Raw genomic sequence first — 24,138 nt, forward strand, 5'->3', positions numbered from 1 at the left:
AGGCCATCCTCAAGGTTAAAAAAGGACAAACAATTTATATAAATGACATAGTCTTACAACACATCACCATATGATTTGTATAATTAAACCTGGCTAAACAATGTTAAACCTGAGGTTTGCTATTCTCAATATTCACAAGGCCATCTTCAAAGTCTAACAACTGCAACAAAGCACAAATAATATGAACTCACAACAACTATCTAATTCCAATCCCACACACAGGTTCTAGTGGTAGCTGTTAGCACCATTAGCTGATGTAGTTGTAATGTTACACAGGAGTGAATAATCATAACTTCAAAAGAAGATTATTTTAACCTACATTATCTCATATCACGGACTATTTTATTGCACAACTCAGAAGGTGATTTTTGCTCCTTAAGACTTAAAAGGGCCATTTTAGTTGAGGACTAGACCTTATTTCCCCTTAGAGTAAACTTGCAGCTCTCATTTACAGTGTATGAGCAAATGAGAGAATATTCATAATAATGACAGCACAGCGCAGAGCATGGAGTGATGTGTCATCATATTTAAAAATAATTTCCATCCAAAGTTGAACTAAAACTGAAACTAAAGCAGAGTATTTTGCAGAAGTCTATACAAGTTACTTCCCACCACTGAACATTTGACTATTTATTAATTCAGACACTTTGGCGCAGTGAGGAAAAGTTCCGCTCTGTCTGTCTCTTTCTTATGATGGGTTGGACTGAACTAACTCAAAGGGTGGTCCGAAAACATCAGATTTTTTGATTACTTGTTTTTGTCAGTTGCTGAAAATAGAAAAATGATCATTGATACAGGCTACTAAGATATGATTACCTGATTGCGGGGACTGTATGGTGATACGTTTATTTTTAAAAAGACAAAAAGTGGCGTAGCAAAACCATAACTTTGCTGGGGATGCCTAGCACCACTTGCTACATTGCTCAGGCGCCTATGCATTCATGTTCCCCATAAGATGATTGTAATAATTTTGGTGATCTCATAATGTTTCATCTGTGCCATCAACAGATAAAACAATTTGTCAAATACTTTGGACTAAATACTAATGACATTCCCATTTTGTGTTAAGTGCTAATTAGCTAATGTTAGCATGCAAACACGCTAAACTAAGATGGTGAAGTCTTAGCTGAGCCAAAAAAAGAGAAAATCAGTAAAGAGAGAAATTTGCAATTTAAATTACTGATGCTTAAAATCTGGGACAACTTCACCTACTGCAAGGGAGACAATCCTGAAGGTGAAAACACAATCACCTGTTGTAGTTTTGAAAACAACTTTATTGATAAAGACTGTAACTTGACAGAAGACCATATTCTTCTTTTTGCAAGAAAAATGAAAAGTTTAATTCATAAGCAATAAAAAGGACCCTTGCTCAATTTAGTACACACAGGGATATCACTGCTACAGCCTTACATTGATCTGATTTGACCACTACCTTACGTCTTATGGCTAATTTTAGCTAAATGTAGCAAAGTTTACATAAATATTGTGGTGTAACTGACATTACTGGGACACTGCTGACTTTATGACTCTTCTCTACTTGTGGTGTAAGTGTCTGTAAAAATTTAGATACACTTGCTTTAAAACTCAAAAATACAATTAACTATTCACATATACAATGCCATTTACACAGCTGTCTACATACAGCATAAATATATAATTTTGTCTATTTAAATGATCTTGGAACGTCTTGCCTGAATGTGTAGAAGACCACGGGCTGAAACACATTATCTTTCAAGATAACGTTGCTCGCAATTATTTGTGCTTGAGCAGAAATGAGATGAGAAATCTGGTAATCTGATCTAGAAGTTAACTGATGCTGCAACAGTCAACTGATGCTGAGGGAAAGATTTCTGGCACACTTTCAATGCCTTTCAGCTTCAGAGCCAGCTATTTAGTACGAGGGGGAGTGAGAAGGGGGGGTTGCATGGGGAAATGAGTGCCAACATGGCAACCTTAAAGATCAGTGGGTGGAAGAGCCAGACAAGTACAGTAACAATAGAGGCTTGATGCTGGCAAGAGTCCAAACCACAAGTTTACTCAGGCAGGCAGATGGTTTTACACACACACACACACACACACACACACACATATACAAACACATACACATAGACACTCTGAACCAGATTTATGGTGGGGTGTTACTTCAGGACCCACCAAGAAGTGCAACCACAAAAGAGGTTTACACTGAGGAGTCTTCTCTTGTCTCTCCGCATGTCTGGGAATGCACGCTGATTATTTATACATAAAGTTCAATTGTATTCCTGTTCCAAATTGCACGGGAGGGATGCTTACACTGTGTCACTACAACAAGCAAGTGCAGGAAATTAGCCTTGGTGAATGGTTGCAGAGATACAGGAGAAATATGAGGAAGCAAGAGGAAAATTGGTCTGGTGTTACTGGTCGCAGAGAAGAAAGAGTTTGATAGCAACTATTTGTCAAGTTTGTTAAGACATTATTTGACGGATCAAATCAAAGCAGTGACCACTTTGTGATTTATAGTTTTTAAACACTGCATGCCTTCTCAAATTAAAAACAGAAACGCAGTAAGTCTTTAACTGAAAATGGAAACATAACACTGAATACCATCAAACAGGGGGAAGGAGTAAAAACATGCCAGTAATTTGGATTCCCTGCACAATAGTCCCTCTATCTCCACCACCTGCCTTTTGGTCCCTGCAGACAAAGGGATGCCCTCTGTTTCCCCTGAGCTTCTTTGAATGCCAATGAGTTTGCCTGAGGAGCAGAGCGAAGTTTAAAGTCCTTTTATGTGTCAGACAGGCTACAGTAGTGTAACATGACATCCACTGAGGCTGCCATTCTCCCTCTTAACACCTGTCTATTGTTATCTTGTTTCTAACACAGACATAGACAGACAGAGTGTGGATGATAAATGAAGGGTGTAAACAGAGCAGTTAGGCTCATGCATGGGAAAGGTAATGGACTCGCAAAATAGAATAAAGCCGTTAACGCAAGTGGAGAATCCATGGCTTTTGTTCTGGCGACTGTGGTTATGATACTGTCTGAGCACCTTTGGTGGATTAATAATGTGCAGATACCAAAATGGAAATGTAAAGGATCAAAGGGGAACTGAGCAACAGGATCACCTACCACTATGAGCTTCATTAGCACTGTAACTACGGCACATGATGCTGTTCTTCCTAAAAAGTCATGTCTCCATAAGTAACCTATGAATCCAAGTCAGGTGGGGAAAATAGCTTTTAAAGTGGCTCCAGAGACAAAGAGCATGAAGAAAATGGAGCTACTTACTTGCAAAAAAGAGTGAAACACTGTATTTTTTGTGTTTTTTAAAAAAGCGGCTGATGGGTAAATCAACAAAAACAAACAGAACAGTAAACAAAAAAAAAGGCTGAAATCTAACATGAAAATAAGAGAGAAAATGCGTTTTGGGCTATGTGCAGGAAATTTTTGTGATATTTCTCTGTCTGCTTTTGTTGGTTTTTGTGCAAGTTTAATCAATCTTCACATGCAAGAGGCTGCAACCAGCAAATTTTCAGCATTTTTGCTTAAAAAATGACTAAAATGATTGCTTGATTATCAAATTAGTTGCTGATTAATTTTCTGTCAATTAATAATCTATAGATCAGAATCATACTTCAAACCTACGTGACAACATTAATAATCAGCGTCACAGAAGTCAGCCAGTAAAATTGTAAATATCAATGTTCTTCTTTGACATTGGGTGAATTAATGATTAATTAATGATGTAATCCAATTAGAAATTACTTCATTGATCACTTGCCTGGACTGATTGGCACCTTTATAGCCTACTACATCTGTGTCTGCTGCGGTGAGAAAAGTGACCAAACCCAGTGATTGAACTCCATTAATATTGTTGATAACTCAGTTTCACTGGTTACGAACTGCTTCACTCACCATCATCACTGTCTGCCAAGATGGTGACCTTGGCAGTTGGGAAGTTGGCGCCCAGTTGGCCTCCCATGGGCATGCTGAGACTGACATTGAAGCTCTCTTCCTCCTCGTACAGGGAGTCATCGATGATGATGATGCGACAGAGTTTCTCACGTTCATCCTTGTCAAAGCGCAGCACGCTGGTGTGGTCCTCAGGTCGGGTGATGTAATCAGAGTAGGACAGGACGGTGCTGGGTATGGTGCCGGTGGCCGTGGCTGAGGAATTATGGGATTAGAGAAGGGACTTGAGTGAAAACTTCACTGATCCTTGTTGGGGTGCTAGCAGCATGAAGCAATAGGATTCAGCAAATGAAATGTAAACAATTATAGATACACAATCATAATGTTATAATAATAGAATATTTTAAAATAATCCAAATAAAATAAAGGCAATAACTAATGTTATGTTGAAATAATAAAGTATACTTATACAGTACATTGTAAAAACACCTCTGACAGTTTCAGTGTTTTAAGATGACTAAAATATGGAAGTCCAGGAAAAAAAGTTCCTACATTCATCCTACTTATTACCTTTTAATTACCATAAAACTTCATATTTAACCCTGAAATTAATTACAGGGTTGTATCACCTTGCTGAGTGTAACAGACAACCATGAGTTCCTGGCTGGCATCTCCTGAGCGGCGGACTGGCACCAACAGCTCCCCGACATCCTCCTCAATTTTGAATTCTGCTTGAGGAATGAACACGGTCGACTCTATTGTGGAAGAGAAACAAAGACGATGAGTAATCATGCATAACAAAAAATCAATATTCAAATATCAGATATATCAGATATTACCATCTCCGGGGTCCACTATCTCCACTATTGCAGTGTCGGGAAACTCCAGCACAGCCATGACTGGGTCTGACAGCTGTATCTCAAACGTCTCTGAAGTCTCAAACTCCTGGTCTGTGAAGATCTTCACCCTCCAGGTAGCTGTGGTCTGGCCGGGGTTGAACTGGACCTGCTTTTGGGCTTTACCTCGGAAGTCTTTGTCTTTCTCAGCTGTGCCATCCTTGGTGGCAATACCTAAAAGAAAGGGATTTTTGAGAGTACTTTTTTTTTTACAACTGTGCCTCTCCAGAGCTTCAGTATCCAAGTATTCAAACAATGCACGTCAGGATTTACATACAGGTATGGTGGATGGCTTCTGTCTGATGTCAAAAAATATTTCCAAACAGATTGCTTGGGTTTATACAAGGTTAAAATCTGCATCTGTGATGTTATTTAAAGCCGTGTTTGTTCCTCTATGTCTCTCATGCATCTTCAAAGACAGAAGCACACATGGCACCATATGTTGTTATAAATCTGTAGCTGTGTCTGATGCAGCTAAACAGACCAGCATGTTGACATTTCCTTTTGACCTATACTACAAAAGGTTATATATACTCTCAATCAGACCTCTTTCACAGACAAGACAGGAAATGGAGTGCCGTTCAAACAAGAAAACAAAAGATTTGTGCCATTTAGGACAATACTAGGTTCATGTTCATGTTCATGTGGTGTTTTCTTCATTTTAATTACAGGAGTGCACTGAGGAAATCCTTAAAGCCTCAAACAGCCTGAAAGCAATCTGCATAGATCATAAATGAGAGGGTTATGTTTAGGTTTTATAGCTGGTCTGGCCTTTGAAATGGCTTTGCAATAAGAGAATACAGTCTTAGGGAGCAGTTAACGTGGTAATAATTCTTTGTTAAAATGTCAGTGTAATAAGGGCATGTTGTCTAGTGTCCTTATCTATCATATCATATCTTTTTTTTGTGACAGGTAACATAAATGCTATGGAAATATTCTGATCCTCCCTCAAATGGGAAAAAAGGGGAAAAAAAGAAACAAAAAATGGTGTCAAAAAATGGATCTTTGTCCAACAACTATATGACTTAAACCAAATACCCTAAACTTAATCCATAAATATATAATGTCATGTATAAATCTGTAAATGGATTTATTAGTCATTAAGTTAAAAAAAACATACAGTTAATGCATTAATTTCAAAATGAAACACATGTACATATCATGAGCTTAACAAATGACTGTCAACACTTACTGATGAAGGAGGTTTCCCCCAGGTATCCTCTGCGCTTGAGTGTCACCTCAAGGAATTTGGCGTCTTCGTCCACTAAGTAATATTCCCTCTCCAGAGAGATCCAGGCCCAGTTGAGCCTGAATGGCTGAGGCTTTAGTTTGTTTCCGCCTAAAGGAAGAAAACAAAAAAAGCTTAATTCACCAACACTTTATTGAAAAGATGCCTCCGCTGTACACTACCATAAGGAAACAATCTATTTTGCTCATGTTAGGAGCTACTGAGGCATTAACTGCAATCCTCTCTTGGCTTAAGGATAAAAGAAATTGAAGGGGCATTTTCATTTTGTAAGGGTAACGTGATAACTTAATACGAGAGCTTCCCTTAAACTTCACTTCACTGGGCCTCAAGAGGAGTTTCCTTACTTTTTATTTTCCCTGATTCTCATTTGCTTTCCATCTCTCCCAACAACTTTGTCTTAAATTATGCTTTTCACTATCTTTTTAGTCCGAGTTCAGATTCTCAAACCTTAGTCGGGCACGTACAAATATAGATATGCATGGTCTGCTTATGGAAAAATTCTGTCATAGTTTTTTTTCTTTAATGAGCTGGCCTCTTGTGAAGCTGTCTCACCCTATCATGCCCACACTCTGTCGCTCTCCCTCTCAAACAAGGTAAAGTGTAAGTGTGAGCGGGGCAGAGAGAGCAGCGAGGCTTCTTTTTGTTCCATTGGTCACCTCAAAGGGTGACTGCAAAGACAGACTTGTGGTTTTGTCAAGTAAATACCCTGTTCTCAAACTTATATCTATATCCTACCACATCCTGTGACAAAATCTGCAGGATATTCAGTACATATTATCATTTAATCATTTGCTTTGAGCCTGCAACACTTTATGACCTTGATATAACAACCTCTTTTTCATCTGTGAGAGAGGCAGTGCTCATAAAACACACATCTGAACAAAATGCTTGAGAGGAATAATCTGAAAACCATTGATCCACAAACTATATGCCCAATCCTGTCCTTAATCCATACTATCTCATGACTCATGTAATCCCTCAAACAAAAGCTGTCAACTCTCTTATGGTCACTGACTTGATACTGGCTGCTTCACAGATATTTAAGGTTATGGGTTCTGCTGCATAATCTGAATGTTTTTTTTACAACAGCGCCCTAATGTCTCATCCATTAGTGAGACGAGCCTGGTGACCTGCAACGTTTGATGTGAAATGGGTCATGGTCAGTGGATTCTTTGGATCAGGGAGGTTAGAGAGGGTTGTCTCTCTTTAGTCCTGCACTGCTGGTCATGCTGACAGCGGCCCTGTTGACCTAACTCTGCTTAAGAACTCTGCTTAGAGGAGTAAGGGAACTTTATTCGGTCAGTTATATGAAGAAACACTTCGCAGTTTGATATGACAGGCATTATTTAATATTTGGAATGATACATGTCTGAGAAAGTATAAATGTATTGGTATTTATACTCTCTGAACTGGACTGTACCTGCAATGGAGCGTGAAAAAAAAGCAAACTGTGCACAGAGAACAATGCAAGGAGCTTCTGCTTGTCCACACAATAAACCAGCATTGAGCTCAGTTTTGCCTCAGTGAGGAAGAAAGAGGCTGTGGTCTTTATGCTATGTGACCAGGGAGAATGAAAACACTGGGGGGTTGAGTGTGGGTATTCAGGATGGGAAGGGGGCCACTTCCTCAAACACACATGTCAACACCTAAGCCAAACCAGGCTGAGTCACAACAGGGACAAACCGCCCTCGCTAAAAGGCTGAAGAAGTGTGTTCTGATGGGCCTGATAGCAACAATTGGACAATGACAGTGCTGCATTATATCTCATGGCACTAATTACCTGGAAAATGTGGTGATGGGATGGGTAGTTCCTAATGGGGTAACGGGATAGTTCTTAATTACCACCTATCCCTTCTAACATCTACCACACAAAGACAGACACATGCATGAAGCCCACCCTGGTTAATGATGGGAGACATGGAGCAGCAGAGCAAAGTGGGCACAGCTACCCTGAACCATGCTCCATGCTCAGGTTTCCAACAGTCATGGCTAAAAATACAGGAAACATGTATCATGTCTGTTTTTGCTCGCCCCAAATTCTCCAAAGGTTGATAGAGAACATGCATTTAGAAAACATAAAGTATGTATTTGTTGTATTCTGTGCAGAAGCTGTGCAGTAACTGTATTTTTCTAAATGCAAAAACTTATGACTTTTGCTCAGTCTGCACTGCTTCACGAGTCATGAATGGATAATATGAGGAACCTAAGAGGGGATCAAATCCTCATATCCACTGGAAAACTCCTTGTTCTAGCCTGATGTAAGTTAATAAAACAGAAAGTCTTTGACCAACTTCAATCATCAGATTGTTTTCTGTGCTAGAGAGAGTGTGTCCTGGCAGCCGGCCCTATTTGGAGCTGATACGCGGAGAAGCTTAGCCAGTGGCTATCATCAAGGATTATCAAATGAACACGGCCAAGACAAAAAGTTGCCTCTGTTTTGGCATCAAGCAATCAGGCAGCTTTAGGTTACTGCATCTCTACAAGGAGAAATCCAATTTTTTTTGCCTTTATACATTAGTTGAAGGTGCAAAGAGACAGGAAACAGTGGTAGAGAGAGAGGTATGACACGCAACAAAGGTCTGCAGCTGAAATTGAACTGCGAACTTTGCAGTTATGTGGTATGCATGCAAAATGTTGCAACATTTTAAGTGTGGAGAATGATAAGATGTCAGACTAACTCATGTATCTTCTACCCCTCAGTAGTTAAAAGTTCAGCTCCTGACTTGAGCAATGGCCACAACAGAAAAGCTGAACAGTGACTGATTGGAAAAAAGAGCTGATGAAATGTGTCGCCTTTCCATGTCTGTCACAGAGCTACTTGATACGTACATGTTACATAGGTGTAACATGACATGCGTGGAATGACGTAAGGGGACTGCATGTCTTACCATCATGGCCATCATAAGGCAACATTTGAGTGCTTCTAAGTTTGGGTGTAATTTATTTGCAATTAAATCTGTATTTGGTCATTGACAGTGCTGCGATCAAACATGAAATCTTTTTTTTTCTCCATTAAAAGGAAAATAATCTAACCAGGGTTGAATTAATGTGTTTATCTGAGTGACATCTTTCTTTTTCTGTCTCCTTAATGACGCTGTGTGGTCAACAGGTGCTTTTCTTTTGCTGTACAAGCAGTGAGGGGGGGTGGGGGTACTTTTGTCCTGTCATTGTCTTTCAAATCTTTGTCTCACATATGTCATTTTCCCAGCTCTTTTTCCTCAGCCATTCCCATGCCTCTCACCCATGCACAAGTCACAGAATCACTAAAGCTCATATAGAAAACAAGCAGTACAGTTTTCTGGCATTGCTCAGGAGCATCAAAGCAGATCTTTCTCTCTCTGTCCCACGAAACCTTCCTTCCCGCCAGACTCCCAGATTATGCGGAGGAGAGTGACAGCTGTACTCCTCAAACCTCCTCCCCCTCCATGCTCCCCTTCCTCCCTGTGTCGGCTTTGTTCGCTCAGGGGATGAACAACTGAGAGGGACAGCAGGCCACAGTCTGGGTGGGCCAGATCTGCCACCATGGCTTGCCTCCCTGCTTGCCTCCACATTGTTCACACCAGCGTAGGAGAAGGGAATCTCCCTTTCTCCGACTTTTTTTTGTACATGCTGTCAGACACTGAGGCTGAAGCTGGCATGAGTCTACGCAAATCAAGAAATTATCAAGATGCCAGACTTCCCAGTAGGGTTTTCAGCAACTAGAGCAAACAGACAGAACACTTTAGAAAGAGATCAGAATAGTTTAACTTTACTTAAAATAAATAATAATGAACTACAGTAAAGATCGGTGAGAAAAATAGTTGCAAAAATAGAAGGCAAAACAGGTGCTCTGTTGTGATTGATGGTCTAATTTATTGCAATTTTATGACACACATGTTATATTAGACCTGCTATCAAATCCAATACACATGGTATAGCTGCCTGGCTCAGCTCGCATTTCCATTAGCTTTTAAACTGACAATCATCATAATTTCTGCTGGGATGAAAAGTTTTATAGGCTGCACATATTTCTAAATGTCCCTGTTAGCAGCCATTTAATAAATTAAGTCTGGCATGATTGATGCTAAGCACTGACATGGGCAAGGAATGAATATTAAAGAAGTACGCTAATGTTTCCCTGTTTTAGGAGTTGAGTGAGACCAACTGGATGCCTTCCAGACCTTCATTACAAGCTGCTTGAATTCCTTTAGTGCAGTAAATCACAATCTGGCAAGCTACATACTGGCACATGAGGGAATCTGGGTAATTTATTTAAAGCAAAGTAATCTATGTCGACAAAATTCTGAATTTATATAATATGGCAAAATTACTCAGCGGAAAAACGTACAGTACAGTGATGCTGATAGTGAAGCTGAAGTGTCTACCATCCTGCTCCAGCAAAGCAACGTCCAACATAAACCGGACATTACGGCTTTAGATTTCCCCCGCACCTGCATCGCTTGACGTCACATTCTTCATCAGCTCATATTTACACTGCCTGCAGTGCTGCCATGCACCATACATAGATGCATTGGGGTAGTGGGTCAGGCAGGAGATGTCATTTGAAAGGAAGGTCAATAAGAGGCTTTGACACTCACCAGCATGATGCAATGAAGAGCAACCTTCTAAGAATATCCTCGTCAAGTGACAAGCGTCGCCATTATTGCATTTCCTCATTAATCATCCTGTTGATATAAATACTGGGAAGGTTCCAGTCAGCTATGCTTGGTATTTAAATCTCAGAGTATTTTAGATTTAGAGTATGGCCTATTTAATCACTGAGATGTCAAAAGAGATTAAGATTCTTTATTTCTTGCCTTTTATTTTGATTCTTTTAAATTTTAACAAGTAGAGAAAGACATTTTTAAAATAGTGAAAGCTTATCTTAGCTTCCTCTCTGTGTTCCAAGGAATTCGTGCGAGGAATGCTGCATGATTAAATGTATTAATAACTCTAATCATACCTTCCGGACAGCGGCAGTATGTGCTGTAAATCGACACATTATAGTGGCTGCTTCGAGACAGAGAGGTGATCTCTGCAGGATGTTGCAAATCATAATTTGACAGGGCCTGAGAGCCACATCCTCTTTGACCCTTTGCTTGCCACATGCTTGTCATGTTGACACAGACGCTTACTACACTTCGGATAAATCTAATAACATGACAAAAGTGGAACCGAGAGTCTAAACCGTGCTGTGTAGGATGATGAATAGGGATGCGAGAGAGGCAGACATAAACAAAGATAATAGAGATTTTCATGAACATTGCACCAGATGTCAAGTCATGTAGCTTACTCAAGAGTTAGAAACAAAAAAAGGAAAGGACAGGGAAAGGAGTGAGGGTAACTCAATGACAGTGTGGCTAGGGGCAGCAACAGCTTTGCCATATGAGAGCAGATAAGAATAACCGCTGTAGCCATACATCATAACTCCCCTCCCCAGCAGCCGTCCAACCACTATAAATCAAGCCTCAAGAAAAAAAGAATGAAAAGAGAAACAGCAACAGAGAATGAGGTGATATGAGCTATTCTGTGAAATGGATAAGAGAAATAAACTTTTGAGGAAATAAAATGTGAAGAAATGAAGACAAGGTGAAAGATGAACACGCCGAAGAAAAATAATAGTGATACCCTGAAGGGGTTTTAGAGGCGGGGAGGAAGGGGGAGTGAGAACAGAGCGGGGTGTGGTGGAGGGGCGACTGAGAGGCCTCAGCTTCTTCTCGTCACAGGGGGCCCCGACTGTGGCACCATTAGTCAGTAAATCTCCCGGTGACTGTTGACACGGGTGTCATGTAAGATCGCAAAACACAGTTAGGAAGTAGAGGTGTAACATGGTCGTGTCAGTCGGCACACAGTCCTACTGTTCAGGAAAGTACACCCACTGTAGCTCGAACAAACATGTGCACATTTTCAAGCTTTTTTTCATTCATTTTCCTTTTCTCTTTTGGCTCGGTGTCATTGCACTCTCTGGGGAAGTGCCTTTCCCGAACCTTCGCAGTGGAAGTCTGCGGGTTATCGGGCTATCTGAGATTGGGTTGGATTTCTGCAGAGCTGGGAATGGGGTGACGGAGGGCTTTGAAAGGGGATCCCCCTGGAGCCTTCCCTCTCACGTACACACCTGTCTGCTTGGGATACCACTTCACTTCCAGGCCCTGCTCTGTCTGTGGCCCTGGAGTCTGGAGTCTCCAAGGAAGTGCATTCCTGTCCCGGCTCTGAATGATCACATAACACTCAACCCACCGGGGTCTATGATCCCTCTCCAGAGCTGGAAGAGTATATTGTTGCTATTGGAGAAGCACAGAGACCAATTCAACTTATCTGAATGTAAAGGCTCTGTTCTCTCTTTCTTCTCATCTGTTAATCAGTGGAGTTTGATTAGTAGTGCAGTGAAATTCAAGACTATCTTGAAGACCAGTTACACTCCAAGTTCTCAAGATCTAACATACACATATTACCATAGTTCTAGGTCTAGAAAACAAACAGAAATCTACTGACGTCTGAACGCGTCTGACAGTAAAGGTTTCTTCTCTTAGCCTGTGGCACACTGGATCCATGTCTGGGGGACAAGGATATATGTGAGCTATGTATCCACTTGTAAAAACAAGTATTTATTGCCCCAATGTCCCACACTTTGAATGGCTGTAGGGAGCTTCTGACCTGGTCACTTGCATGCAGGTTATTGGTTTTCCAATAGAAATTCCCAGCAGACAGACAGAATGACCCAGGCTGAACTACAGTTTGTGTTTGAGGTCAGTGGAACACCACAACTAAAGTTAAGTTAGTTCTTCCAACTACTTTGTAAGAATTCATTAGCTAAAATAAGGAGGTAGACGATTACGCTTAAGAATAATCTAATAAGATTATTCAATAAATTAGATAAATTAGATTAGATGACAAATTTTAAATCACAGTCATCAAATAAAGATAACACAACAACACCCACATTTAAGGATGAAACCCCCCCCACAACTGTTCAGCCCATTAATCACCATCCCTTCACTTCTCCCTGCAGCTCTCACACTAAAGCTGTTTGATTTCAGAGATAAGGGTGTTTCTGGGTCATCGGATCATCAGGAGCCACATGCTGTATTTAAAGTTCTTAAAGGACAGGTTCACAGTTTTTCAAGTCTGTAATAACACATTAGTCAGGTGCCCAAATGAACACAGAAGCAGGTTTTTCTTGCTGTAATCATTCCTCCTGTTCATACTGGCCATTAGAAGATGTCCTCCAAATGATGGAGGGACAAAATCCACAGTCCTTGTTTTGAGCAAAAATGTATTTAAAATGTATCTGAAGATAAATTGAGGCTTCAGCCATCTGAGTTACTCAAATTAAGTGGATATTTTCCACAGTTACAGTATTTTTATTAAAAAAAAATCCCTCTTTGTGTCCTGTTCAGATGCAGTGGAAGGATTGTAACAAAAAGAGGGAATTTGGCACTAAAAAACTTTAACTTAAAAAGATTTTGACTGGATTTGACAAATTTGGACAACTGAAGGTTCATATTAACTTCAAGTAAACTTTTAAATACATTTTTGCACAGACGGAGGACTGTGGAAGTGCATTATGAAGGGATCTTCTAAGGGCTAGCATGAACAGGAGGAATGATTGCAGCAAGAAAAATGTGTCAGTGTTCATTTAGGCACCTGACTGTTGTTTTAGGTCATACATAAATTGTGAACCTATCTTTTAAGAAAATATGAAATGCTTCTACAATTCTCCCCTGGATCTTAAGCAGTGCTCAAATCAGCATTTGGTTAAGATTTCGCTGCTCAGATAACGCAGAATTTGTTGCAGTGCATGATACTATAATTTCAATATATTTAAAAATGTGTTTTATGAATTAAAAGTTCCATACATGTTATAGATCTTATTCTCTGTTTGCCTATTTATGTAAAAATGTATCTGATGTTTCTGTTTGGGGTATTTCAGCCTTGACTGATTTATGAAGCTGAAACACACTTCTGAAAAGAGGTGAGAATCTAGAAAGACCGCTTGATGTGTCAAGTCTGACTTGATAGAGCTGCACTAACGCTCCTCAAAGAGTCTGGAATTTAACCGCTGACCAGTAGGTCCACACTGAGACTCCCAGCATGAACCTGAATGTCCACTCCTGACCTCTTAGTAAGACACACTTGTTACACAATTACGACAGTCACACTTCAGCTGTGCCTGGCCACACACATGCTGTTGCTGCTTCACATACAGCAGATTGAGATCTTTATGTATCCTCAGACACATACACACACTTGCAGAAACATACATGGCATAGGTATAACAAACTGTCAAACGGTATGTCAAACTGTAACACCATCCCATTAGTATCTATTAATGATTTGGACCTTGTATATCTGTGTGTGTGTGTGAGTATGTCCTTGTATTCTTGGCCCACTTGCGAGGAAGCTTCAGTGCAGTGCATGTAGTGGCAGGTACCTTTTAAAAGCTGCTAAGACCCTCAAGCAGCTGTCCATATCAATGCATCTGAGGGGTATTTCCTAACTCGGGGTCACACTCAAGCTGTTTTAACAAAAGCACTTACTTAGCTAAATAGTTTAGGAGTAGGAAACACAGAAATTACAATAAATGTAAAGAAAGAAATCATTAATCTGTATCTACTGTAGGTTGTCTACCACCCATTTAGCCATTGTGGTCAGTTTTTATTTAGGATTAATAAATTCTAGCTTACATTTTTGCCTCCATCTCTACCTATCAGATCAATTTTCTCATTGAGTTTGATTAATGGTGACAGAAAACACACTGGTCAGCAAGATCCCAATGAAGCAATGGAGAAATAGCCAAAGAATGATCCACTATACAGATTACAAATTCAATCTCTTTGATTTCACTTTTTAAAATGATGAAAAATGATGTTGCAACTAACAGAGACCAGCATCAGTGGATAATCTTGGGTGCAAATCTCTACTAACCCAGAGTTTTGTTTCCCACACAAACAGCTCACCTGCTTAGATTTATAAGCAGATAAGCTGACCATCAGTGTGCTCTCCACCTGCATGTCCCTACATGTCCAGGAGAACGCTACCTTCCCCCTTCAGAGTCACCTCTTCAACACTTCACATTCACAGGTTGGCTCATCTCGCTTTTATCTGTTATTTGATCTTCTTTCGGATGTGTCTGTGTATTTATTTGTGTGTGTGTGGGGGCGTGCATACATAGGTACACAGTGGTGTGTATGTGCAGGTGAGCGTATGTTCATATCCATGATGTGTTTTTATGTGTGTATGCTATTAATTACATGTATGTTATGGTGTGAGCTGAAGGCGGCCATGCCTGTGCCCTTTATATGTGAACCGTGGTTATGCAGAAACATGGTTTTGTTTTATGTCCCAGCCTGCACCACTGCACCTGGCTCAGCTGAGTCAGCTGGAGTGAGAAACAAAGTGGCAAAGCAAACAGAAAAAGCACTGTTGAGCTAATTGAAGCCCTTGTGTTCCTTTCCTGTGGTTAAACCTCCACTTAAAGACAGAAGTGTCAACTGGCTTTGCTTCAAGCAGACGGATAGGTCGGTAAAGAAACATAATAACAATATTGGTACACAGCATAGAGTAATAATAGCCATGTTATCTATTTCAATCAGTGTAAGAGCTACTGACCCTCATTAAAAGTAAATTATCACCTACTTCACTTACAGTCTGGGGGAAGAGTTAATTAGTGGGCTTTCAGTCAAGGCTAATATGAGGCTTCACTTTACTGATATAAGATAAGTGATTTGGCAAAATTACACATCCTCGTCATCCTACCTTCTCAATGGCCCTGACAGTTGTATTATCACTAACATGGCCCTCAATCCAGCATAATGATAGTCCAAACTTTCCCTGCTGCATCAATTGCATTTCTAAATCTTGTTTTTTTGTTTTATAGATTATGCTTAAATAGCAAAGGCCACCTGTTGCATTGTAGTGACTTGCATTTGCTATATTTGTAATGCTGTTCAAGTGACGCTACAGTGTTAGAGGTGACAAGCCACAAAATAAATCTGGATCACTGTTACTCATCGTCATGTCTGTACCATGCATATGTGGACAAGAACATGTACGCCGATATTTCAAGATGACCACAAGATTATCGTGTTCGACATGTAACCTGTGGATATTAATGAGATTTTAAAAGTGAGGGTCATATTATATGACAGAGGACTAAAAGGAAATATAATATTCAATAAATACACAGAGTTACTGATATTCAAAGATGATGATGACTTGTAAAACAGAAAATAGAAAGTACAAAACAGAATACTTTCATTTGAGTCCCATCTGCAAATACTATTGAATTGGTAATGTAGAAATTCTCATTATTCTTACAATTATAATGGTCACAAAATAGTATTTCTTAACATTTTTCACAAGTTTTTGTCACAATTTACTCACTTGAAGGCAATGAATTTTTTTTCATGAGACAGACTCCAAGAAGAAAGTATGAACAGAATACCCTTTCATGCATACCTTTACAGATTTCACACTGTCACTTCAAACACACGATTAAAGAGGACATTTGAAAGCTCTGCAAAGTACCCTGAAGGAAGGGAAGCTATTGTTCATTAACAATAAAGTTTAGAGCATGAGGTAGATCCAGGTCTTTCACTTTTACCAACCCACAGTCAGTGTTTGGCTTAAGTCCCCTTTGACCCCTGTCCTTTAAACCTGCCACCCTTTCCAGTGGGGCGAAAAGAGATGGCGGCTCTATACTGGGTGTCAGTCATGGCCAACTGCCTTAAGTCTTTGTGATGCAAACACTTGGGAGACTGACAGAAAACAGGAAGTTTCAATTTTAGGAAGCCATTAAAAGACAGATAAAGTCTATGGAAAGCCTTTGGGCAAATGATTCCTCAGTAATGGGCCCCAGTTTGGTGTCAGTGCGTACAAGTATAAAATATTAAAGAATTCCTACCATTGTCTTCAACCGTGAAGTAGAAGATATCACTTGTGGCATTGCTTCCATCCAACAAAACGTAACAGATCTTCATGTCATTGATGTCAGCTGTTGGTATGACAGATATAGAGATGCATACATAGCATTAGCCGAAAACGTTAGGTAAGGTAACTGTAAAGACTTGCCTGCTTTTACAAGGTTTTAGTTACAGACTCTTGGCTGCAAATAAAGTCATATGAGCCACAGAGGAGATGTGTTTCGAAGCATTCAGGATTGTTTTAAGCAATGTCCAAATATTATGTATTACAAAAATATAATCTACAGTTATTATGATGATGAAGCTGAATACTATTATTATTATTAGTTTCCATATTAGTACAATTATTGTTAGTATTATTGATGTTTATTATAAGATTATAGAATTGGTTATTATTTTGTGTAAACAGGTATGGAATCTTAATTATTTTTACATATAATTTCAAGTTCTTAACCTATTTTATTCAACTATATATATATAGGATATGAATATAGGGCTATGTCATTTTTTCATGTATGATAATATCACTACATATGACTTTTACACAATAAACTTCATAGCAGTAAAAATGTTTTTTTGATACTTGGGGTAAGTGAACCAACATTGACATATTATCACCTGATAAAGCTGATATTGCTAATGTGTTAGCCAGCAGTTGTCTATTTACACATCCAGCAGTTACAGAGCAACATTAACATTCATCTGGAGTTTTGGTTATAACAACCTGACGAATGTAAGTCCAGTATTCATTCATTGGTGTAGGCCAGGTAGTGTATAGTGGGTTTGTGAGAGCTTTTTCTTTTAAAAACAGCTGCTTGCTGTTGTTGGAAATGCGGTTGATATGAGCGAAGAGACTAAACCAAAACAGTGAAGTTGTGAGCCATGAAACCAAAACAATGAGCTGAAAATTGCTAAAAATGCTCTGAAAAGCTAGTAATTCTGTACAAGTGGCTGCTTTCACATCACACAGGCATTTAATCCATTGTTAATATAAAAATAATGATTAATGTTAAAAATCTGTTAAGCGACTGAATGAGGTGACATTAGCTTACCTTGAGTGAAGGTCTTGATGCTGTCATTGCCCAGGGCGGTGTTTATGATGAAGCCATGCAGAGGAGCCTCAGACACAGTGTACTTCAGGACCTTCTGGGGACTGTCACGGTCCTCTGATCGAAGGGCCTTGCTGGTGATCAGGAAGCCCAGGTGGCCTGTTTGGAGGACCTTCAGTGAGGCAGCAGCCTTGTTAACCACAATCTGGGGCACACCGTTGTCCACTGTGTTGATGTGAATGGTCATCATCTGGGGCTTGCGTGTCTCATACACAGTGTCAGGAAAGACGTAAAAGTCAGTGTGAGTGCCATCTGTGACAGTGAAGGAGAAGCTGTCTTCGTTGGTCTCAGTGCCATCATGCTTATAGCTGACAAGGTTCTCATTCAGGTCCTGCTTGGTAAAGGTTGTGATTGGTTGGGTGTTGTTGAAAAGCAGCTGCCCATGCACTGGCACCTGGGTGACTATGAAACGCAATTGGTTGTCTGGGGTGTCCCGATCTTCAGCTGTCAACTCAAATGGTGTGATGAGCTTGGTTTCACCCTCTTCCACAACCAGTTTGTTTATAGTCAAGACAGGTTTCTTATTGTCTACATCAGTGATGGACACTCTGAAGGTACGGAAGACAGGATTGTAACCATCTGTCACCTCAAACTCAAAGCTATCCATTTTCATCTCATCATCAGAGGTGTGGATGTAGTAGATTTTGTTGCCAGCAAGCTGCAGTTGGGTGAAGGTTGAAATGGGAACACCTGGGTGGTCAGTGCTCTCTAAATGACCTCTGCTAGGGGCACGTGTGATGCTGAAGCTGAGGAACTCATCAGGGCTATTGATGTCGGTGGTGCTGAGTAGGTCAGTGGTAAGAGTTACTTTCCCTCCTTCCTTGAGGGTCACACCTTTGTTGATAACATCTGGGAAGACCATGTCAATACTTCCGATGTTGATGTAAAAGTAACGGTCAATGAGAGGATTGATACCGTCTGTGACATCAAACTTCAGCAAGTCACGGATTCCCTCTTGGCCAGTGTGTACATACTGGATGAGCTGTTTGTCAATTTCGTCCTGCGTAAAGTTCATTCCTAGTGTGATATTACCTAAAACATCACCAGACTTGCTGATACGTTGGAGGTAGCCTTGGCCTGGGCCATAACGCACAACATATGTTAGCTCTTTGTCTTCAGAGTCAAGATCTGTGGCCTTCAAAACCCTGTTGCTGATGACTTTTGTCTCTCCAATCTCGACATCAAGACCATCGTTTATAGTCATTCTTGGTGTCTCATCATCAACAGGAATAACCATGATGAGAACAGTTTTTTCCACCTTGTGTTTCCCATCTGACAGCCTTATTTCAAAGCTGTCCTCTTTGGTCTCTGAATCATCATGCTCATAGACAATGTTGGATGCCTCTTTGATCTGTTCCAAGTTGAACTTGTCTACTGGGATGGTGCCAGTGCTGAGCTGCTGAACAATTGTGCCATGTTTAGGGTTTTTGATGATCTCAAAGTGCAGTTCATCCCCAGGGATGTCAGCATCAACTGCATTCAGGATTGGTGTGTCAATGACCAGACTCATGCCCTCCATTACTACAAACTCGCGGATGAAAATCTCAGGCTTCTCATCATTGGCTGGAATGATGACTATGGGGAGGAAGTGGCGTTCAGAGAAGTTAATACCATCTGAGCATCGGAAGGTGAAACGATCTTCCACAGGTTCAACACCTTTGTGGATGCTTTGGACATAGTAGATATGACCAAGGGTGATGTCTTTAATGCTAAATGCAGTGATGGCTGTCCCTGCCCTGGATTTCTCAGACCCTGCAGCTGGGGAGATGTTCTCCACATAACCAGATGTTGGTTGGACGATGATGGTGCACAGGATATCGTCATTGTCGGTGTCAATATCCTCAGCTTGGATGTGGTCCAGAGTAATGACATTCTTCTCCCCTTCCACTACAACAAACTGCTCTCCGACACTGACAATAGGTGGAATGCTGTCAACAGGAAGGATGGTGACGTGAACTGTTACACCTTGGACCTTGTTGCCGCCAACGACCCACTGATCCGACAAATCAGACAGAGTAAGGTTGAAAGAGTCATGTTCTTTGACTGGTCCGATTTCGCCAGATGTGTGAGCATACACTACCGCGCCATTAATGATGTCCTCCTGGGTGAATCTCTCAGTGGGAGCACCATTAACCAGAATTTCACCCAGCTTGGGAGGCTCCTCCACAATGAAAGTGAGCATGAGGTCATCTGTATCTTCATCACGACCCTGAATGACATTGGTTGTAATCTCTGTGGCTCCATTCTCCAGGACATCGATGGATGCTCCGAGCAGGCCAGCTGGGAGCATAATCGTGGGGGACTCATCATCAACAGGCTCAATGGTGATCTTAATGGTGATGGGCACCTCATGGAAACCGTCACTGACCTCAAGCTTGATGGCATCATTGAGGGATTCCTCTCCACTATGGATGTAATTTAGGCGGCCATTTGCAATGTCTTCAAGTATGAAAGTTTCGCCATTTGACATGTCAATTCCCAAATACTGCAGCTGCCCATACTGAGGAATCTGGGTCACAGTGAAGACGATATTTTCATCTTCTGTATCGGTGTCTGTGGCATGCAGTTCTTTCCTAGTGATGATATATGTACTTCTTTCCATAACAGTGAACCCTGTGTTGGTGATAAGTGGTGGTTTGTTGTCAACTGGCTGTAGGAAAATAGTGAATAGTCCATCTGCTATGTTACCAGCAGTGTCTTCTACAATGAATGTGAACTGAGCCACTTTTGGTGTGATGCCCAGCTCCTGGTCTGGAGGCTTGTAAGCTATTTTGTGGTGATTAACTTGGGCCTGTGTGAACTCTGTAATTACACTGTCAGGGCTGTCAGTCAATACAGTTTCACCTAAGGGGACTGGGTTGTTCTCATCGGTGTCAGTTGGAGTCTTAGTGATGGTATACTTCAGGTCCCTGTCATCTGAATCTAGATCAGTATAACACAAAAATTTCTTCTTGAAGTGTGTCAGCTCATACTCCTGGACCGTCATGTGGAGGGTGGTGCCTGGGAAAAGCTCTGGGGGGAGGTCATCCACAGGATGGATTTTGATAGTGAATATGTGTTCTCCTGATTGATTAGGAGGGTCATTATCATCTTGGACCCGGAACACAAACTGATCAATCACAGTGGTGGTGCTGTGAGAGCCGATGTGGCGATAGAACAGCTTTCCATCAAGAATATCCTGTTGAAACCATTCGGTCACCACCTGCTCAAACATCTCATCTGTCTCGCTGAACTTCCAGAGAGAGGGGTCAGAGGGAGGCTCCACTTGCCTTAGCAGAAGCTCTCCTACAGTTGAGTAGGGTGCCTCCAAGATAAACTTAATGGTGGAGTCTTCTGAATCGATATCTGTGGCACTCAGAATGAAGGGAGAGATCTGCATAACTTCATTCTTGAACAGCACCAGACCGGTGTTAGCATTAATAATAGGGGGCTCATCATCAGTGGGAGCAATAGTGATGGGAAACAAAAACTCAACTTCATTCTTGCCGTCAGTCATTCTAAAAATAATGTTGTCACTGTAGGTATCACTGCCATCATGCTGGTACACCACAATACCGGCATCTAGATCTGCAGGTGTAAAGAATTTCCTGCGAGCGCCTAGCACGGTCAGGTCTCCATGCTTTAAGCCATCAACAACGGTGATTCTCACATCTTCTAGGTTATCTTCATCACTAATCTCTAAATTCTGGGAGCTGGAGAGAGCTCTGGACTGCCCTTCAAACAATAGCTGCCCTGTATTTTTAGTCGCTACAGGAGCCAAGGTATTCATAGGCTTCACCACAATCATAAAGGCAAATGGATCAGACACAGCACCATCAGTGTCTACAATTTCAAACTCTAGCTGAAAAATCCTCTCTACTTCTGAGTCCTCTGAGGGCGGCTTATAAGCTATTTTTAGATCTTTGATGTCTCTCTGATAGAAGGAGGTGATGGGCAGGTTCTGGTCATCTGTGCTGATAATATAGCCCTGCTGAGGGCTCAGCGGTGAAGTTATGTTGAAGATTAAATCATCTGGGTCAGATTCAACATCTTCAGAAGCCAGCATGTCACTTGTAATAGCTGTCATCACAAACTGATCAACCTCCATCATCATCATGGCTACAAAGCTGGGTTTAGGAGCAGTATTTTCTGTACCTTCTCTGATTCTAACCATCATTTGGAAATGCTCTTGCATTATAGTGTTGCCTTCATTATCTTGCAGCTCTACCATCATTGGAATATAGTCTCTGTTTGGTGAATTGGTTTTAGCTGTGTGCTTGTAGCGAATGCCCTGTTTCACAAACTCATCACAGTCAACCATTTGGCCATTGGTGGGGTTATTCAAAAGAATGCCATACCTGGGAAGACCTCCGGCGCCGACCAGAGTGGTGATCTTACACTTTGTCACACCATCCTCAAAGGAAAACTCCAGACTCTTTTTGTCAATAGGGTTGCTGTCACCATTGAGCTTTTCTACATTAAGGGGCATATTCCTGGTGAGGATCTCAAGCTGCTGGAAAACCACCTCCACTTCCATCATGAAGGGGATGATAACTGTGTCTGTCTGGGAGTCATAACGAAGCTGCAGCTTCACTCGATCCTTGCTGGGGCTCCGCGATCCAAAATGAGTGTATTTCACTTCGTCTGGTCCAAATGAACAGGGGAACTTTTTAGGGGTCAGCATCCCTGGTTTCTGGGCCAGTGGGTCATTGTCCAGAACTGTGATGTGGCAGCGGTCACCAGGCTGCACCTCTGTTACCAGGTCATTCACAGGGTCCAGAAATACTGACCTCCCAAAAGGTACCCTGATCCCATTGTTAGCAATGATAATGTTGTCTTCATTAGGTCCAGATCTGTGATGGTAGAGGTGAGCTGGGTCAAATGGCTCTGCATCTACTGAGGCAAAACTGAAGCTGAGAGCAAATGTAACAAGGAGGCATCTCAAAAGTGCTCCCTTTTTACAGAGTTCTGAATTTTGCAGACAACCAGCCATGTCCACTGCTAGTTGCCTTGCAATTTTCTTTTTTTTTACAAGTCAGCAGTAGCAGGCAGATTCCTCTCCCAAGTGGAGAAAAAGCATCAAAAAATAAACTTCTCTGTGGTAATTTGGGCCTTGGGGTCTGTCCTCTGTGTCTCTCTGTTTCTATGTGGCCACACAGACACACAAGTGTAGTGAATGCTGCAGGGCTGTGCAGGTAATAATGAAACAGTAGACAGTGACAGGCGCTGGCTCCTCCTTCTGTCAGTGCAAGGAGGGAGCCTCCTGCCCCCATGGCTAATTTAAGACAGACCATTGGACAAGACTGTGAAAGTGCTCCCCCAACCAACACCCACTCATCTCCCCCCGTCTCACAGAAAAAAGTGTGTGTGTGTGTGGGGGGGGGTGGACAAAAACTTAATTTACCTAATTTAGTGGAATCTGTGCTGTCAAATACACTATCATGGTCTTTGTATATAGTTAATTAAGTCCTAACAAATTTAACACAATTCATCATGCATTTAGTAAATATACTTATTAGTAGTGATTCATTTTCTCCACAATTTAAGTAAAGAGTCATACAAAATATGAAAACAAACTTTTTATAACAAACAATTTGCTGGACCATTTCAAAGTTTACTATAGGAAATTATTTTAAGATGCTAAAATGTACACTGGATTATTTTTGGAGTGCATCAGTGCCCATAAATAAAACAGCAGTTATTCATGTAAACTGCAATATGAAGTTGATACTGGTCGAGTATTTCTACAAGTGATTTAAAAGTCACTTTGAAGTCAACTATATGCTCCGATGTATCATCACTGACCTGTGTGATTTCACAAGCTGCTTCAAAGGGGGAGTAAAGGAATCTTTAAGGGTGGGAACTACTAACCCTGTGTGCAGGAGAATCATTCTGCATCATTTTCAACTCTCAGTTAAATGGTGAAATGCAGAAATGTAACTGAAATTCAAAAGGTCTTTACTATTCAACATTAGAAAGAATGCAGATTAAATATTTTAGCAGTATTCAGCATGGATTTGAGTTCTTATCTCAGTTTCTTCAATGCAAAGTTTATTGTCACCAGCAACAAAAGACAATACACAGGACCTTTGTCACTGATCTGAAGGCTTTTG

General features: G+C 40.9%; 1 protein-coding gene across 1 annotated transcript in view; it reads right to left on the minus strand.

Moving 5' to 3' along the window:
• frem3 (Fras1 related extracellular matrix 3) overlaps positions 1-23,193 on the minus strand; it is a 32,598-nt gene extending 9,405 nt beyond the window's left edge. The window contains exons 1-6 of the mRNA XM_067584944.1: positions 17,990-23,193; positions 16,919-17,008; positions 5,980-6,126; positions 4,731-4,961; positions 4,521-4,646; positions 3,895-4,146 (exon numbers count right to left, since the gene is read on the minus strand). Coding sequence (XP_067441045.1) covers positions 3,895-4,146; positions 4,521-4,646; positions 4,731-4,961; positions 5,980-6,126; positions 16,919-17,008; positions 17,990-23,018 — 5,875 coding nt within the window. The 5' untranslated portion in view covers positions 23,019-23,193. The remainder of the gene's footprint in view (positions 1-3,894; positions 4,147-4,520; positions 4,647-4,730; positions 4,962-5,979; positions 6,127-16,918; positions 17,009-17,989) is intronic.
• Between the last annotated feature and the right edge of the window lie 945 nt (positions 23,194-24,138).

This window comes from Thunnus thynnus, chromosome 3, assembly GCF_963924715.1.
Source record: "Thunnus thynnus chromosome 3, fThuThy2.1, whole genome shotgun sequence".
In the NCBI taxonomy this organism is placed as follows: domain Eukaryota; kingdom Metazoa; phylum Chordata; class Actinopteri; order Scombriformes; family Scombridae; genus Thunnus; species Thunnus thynnus.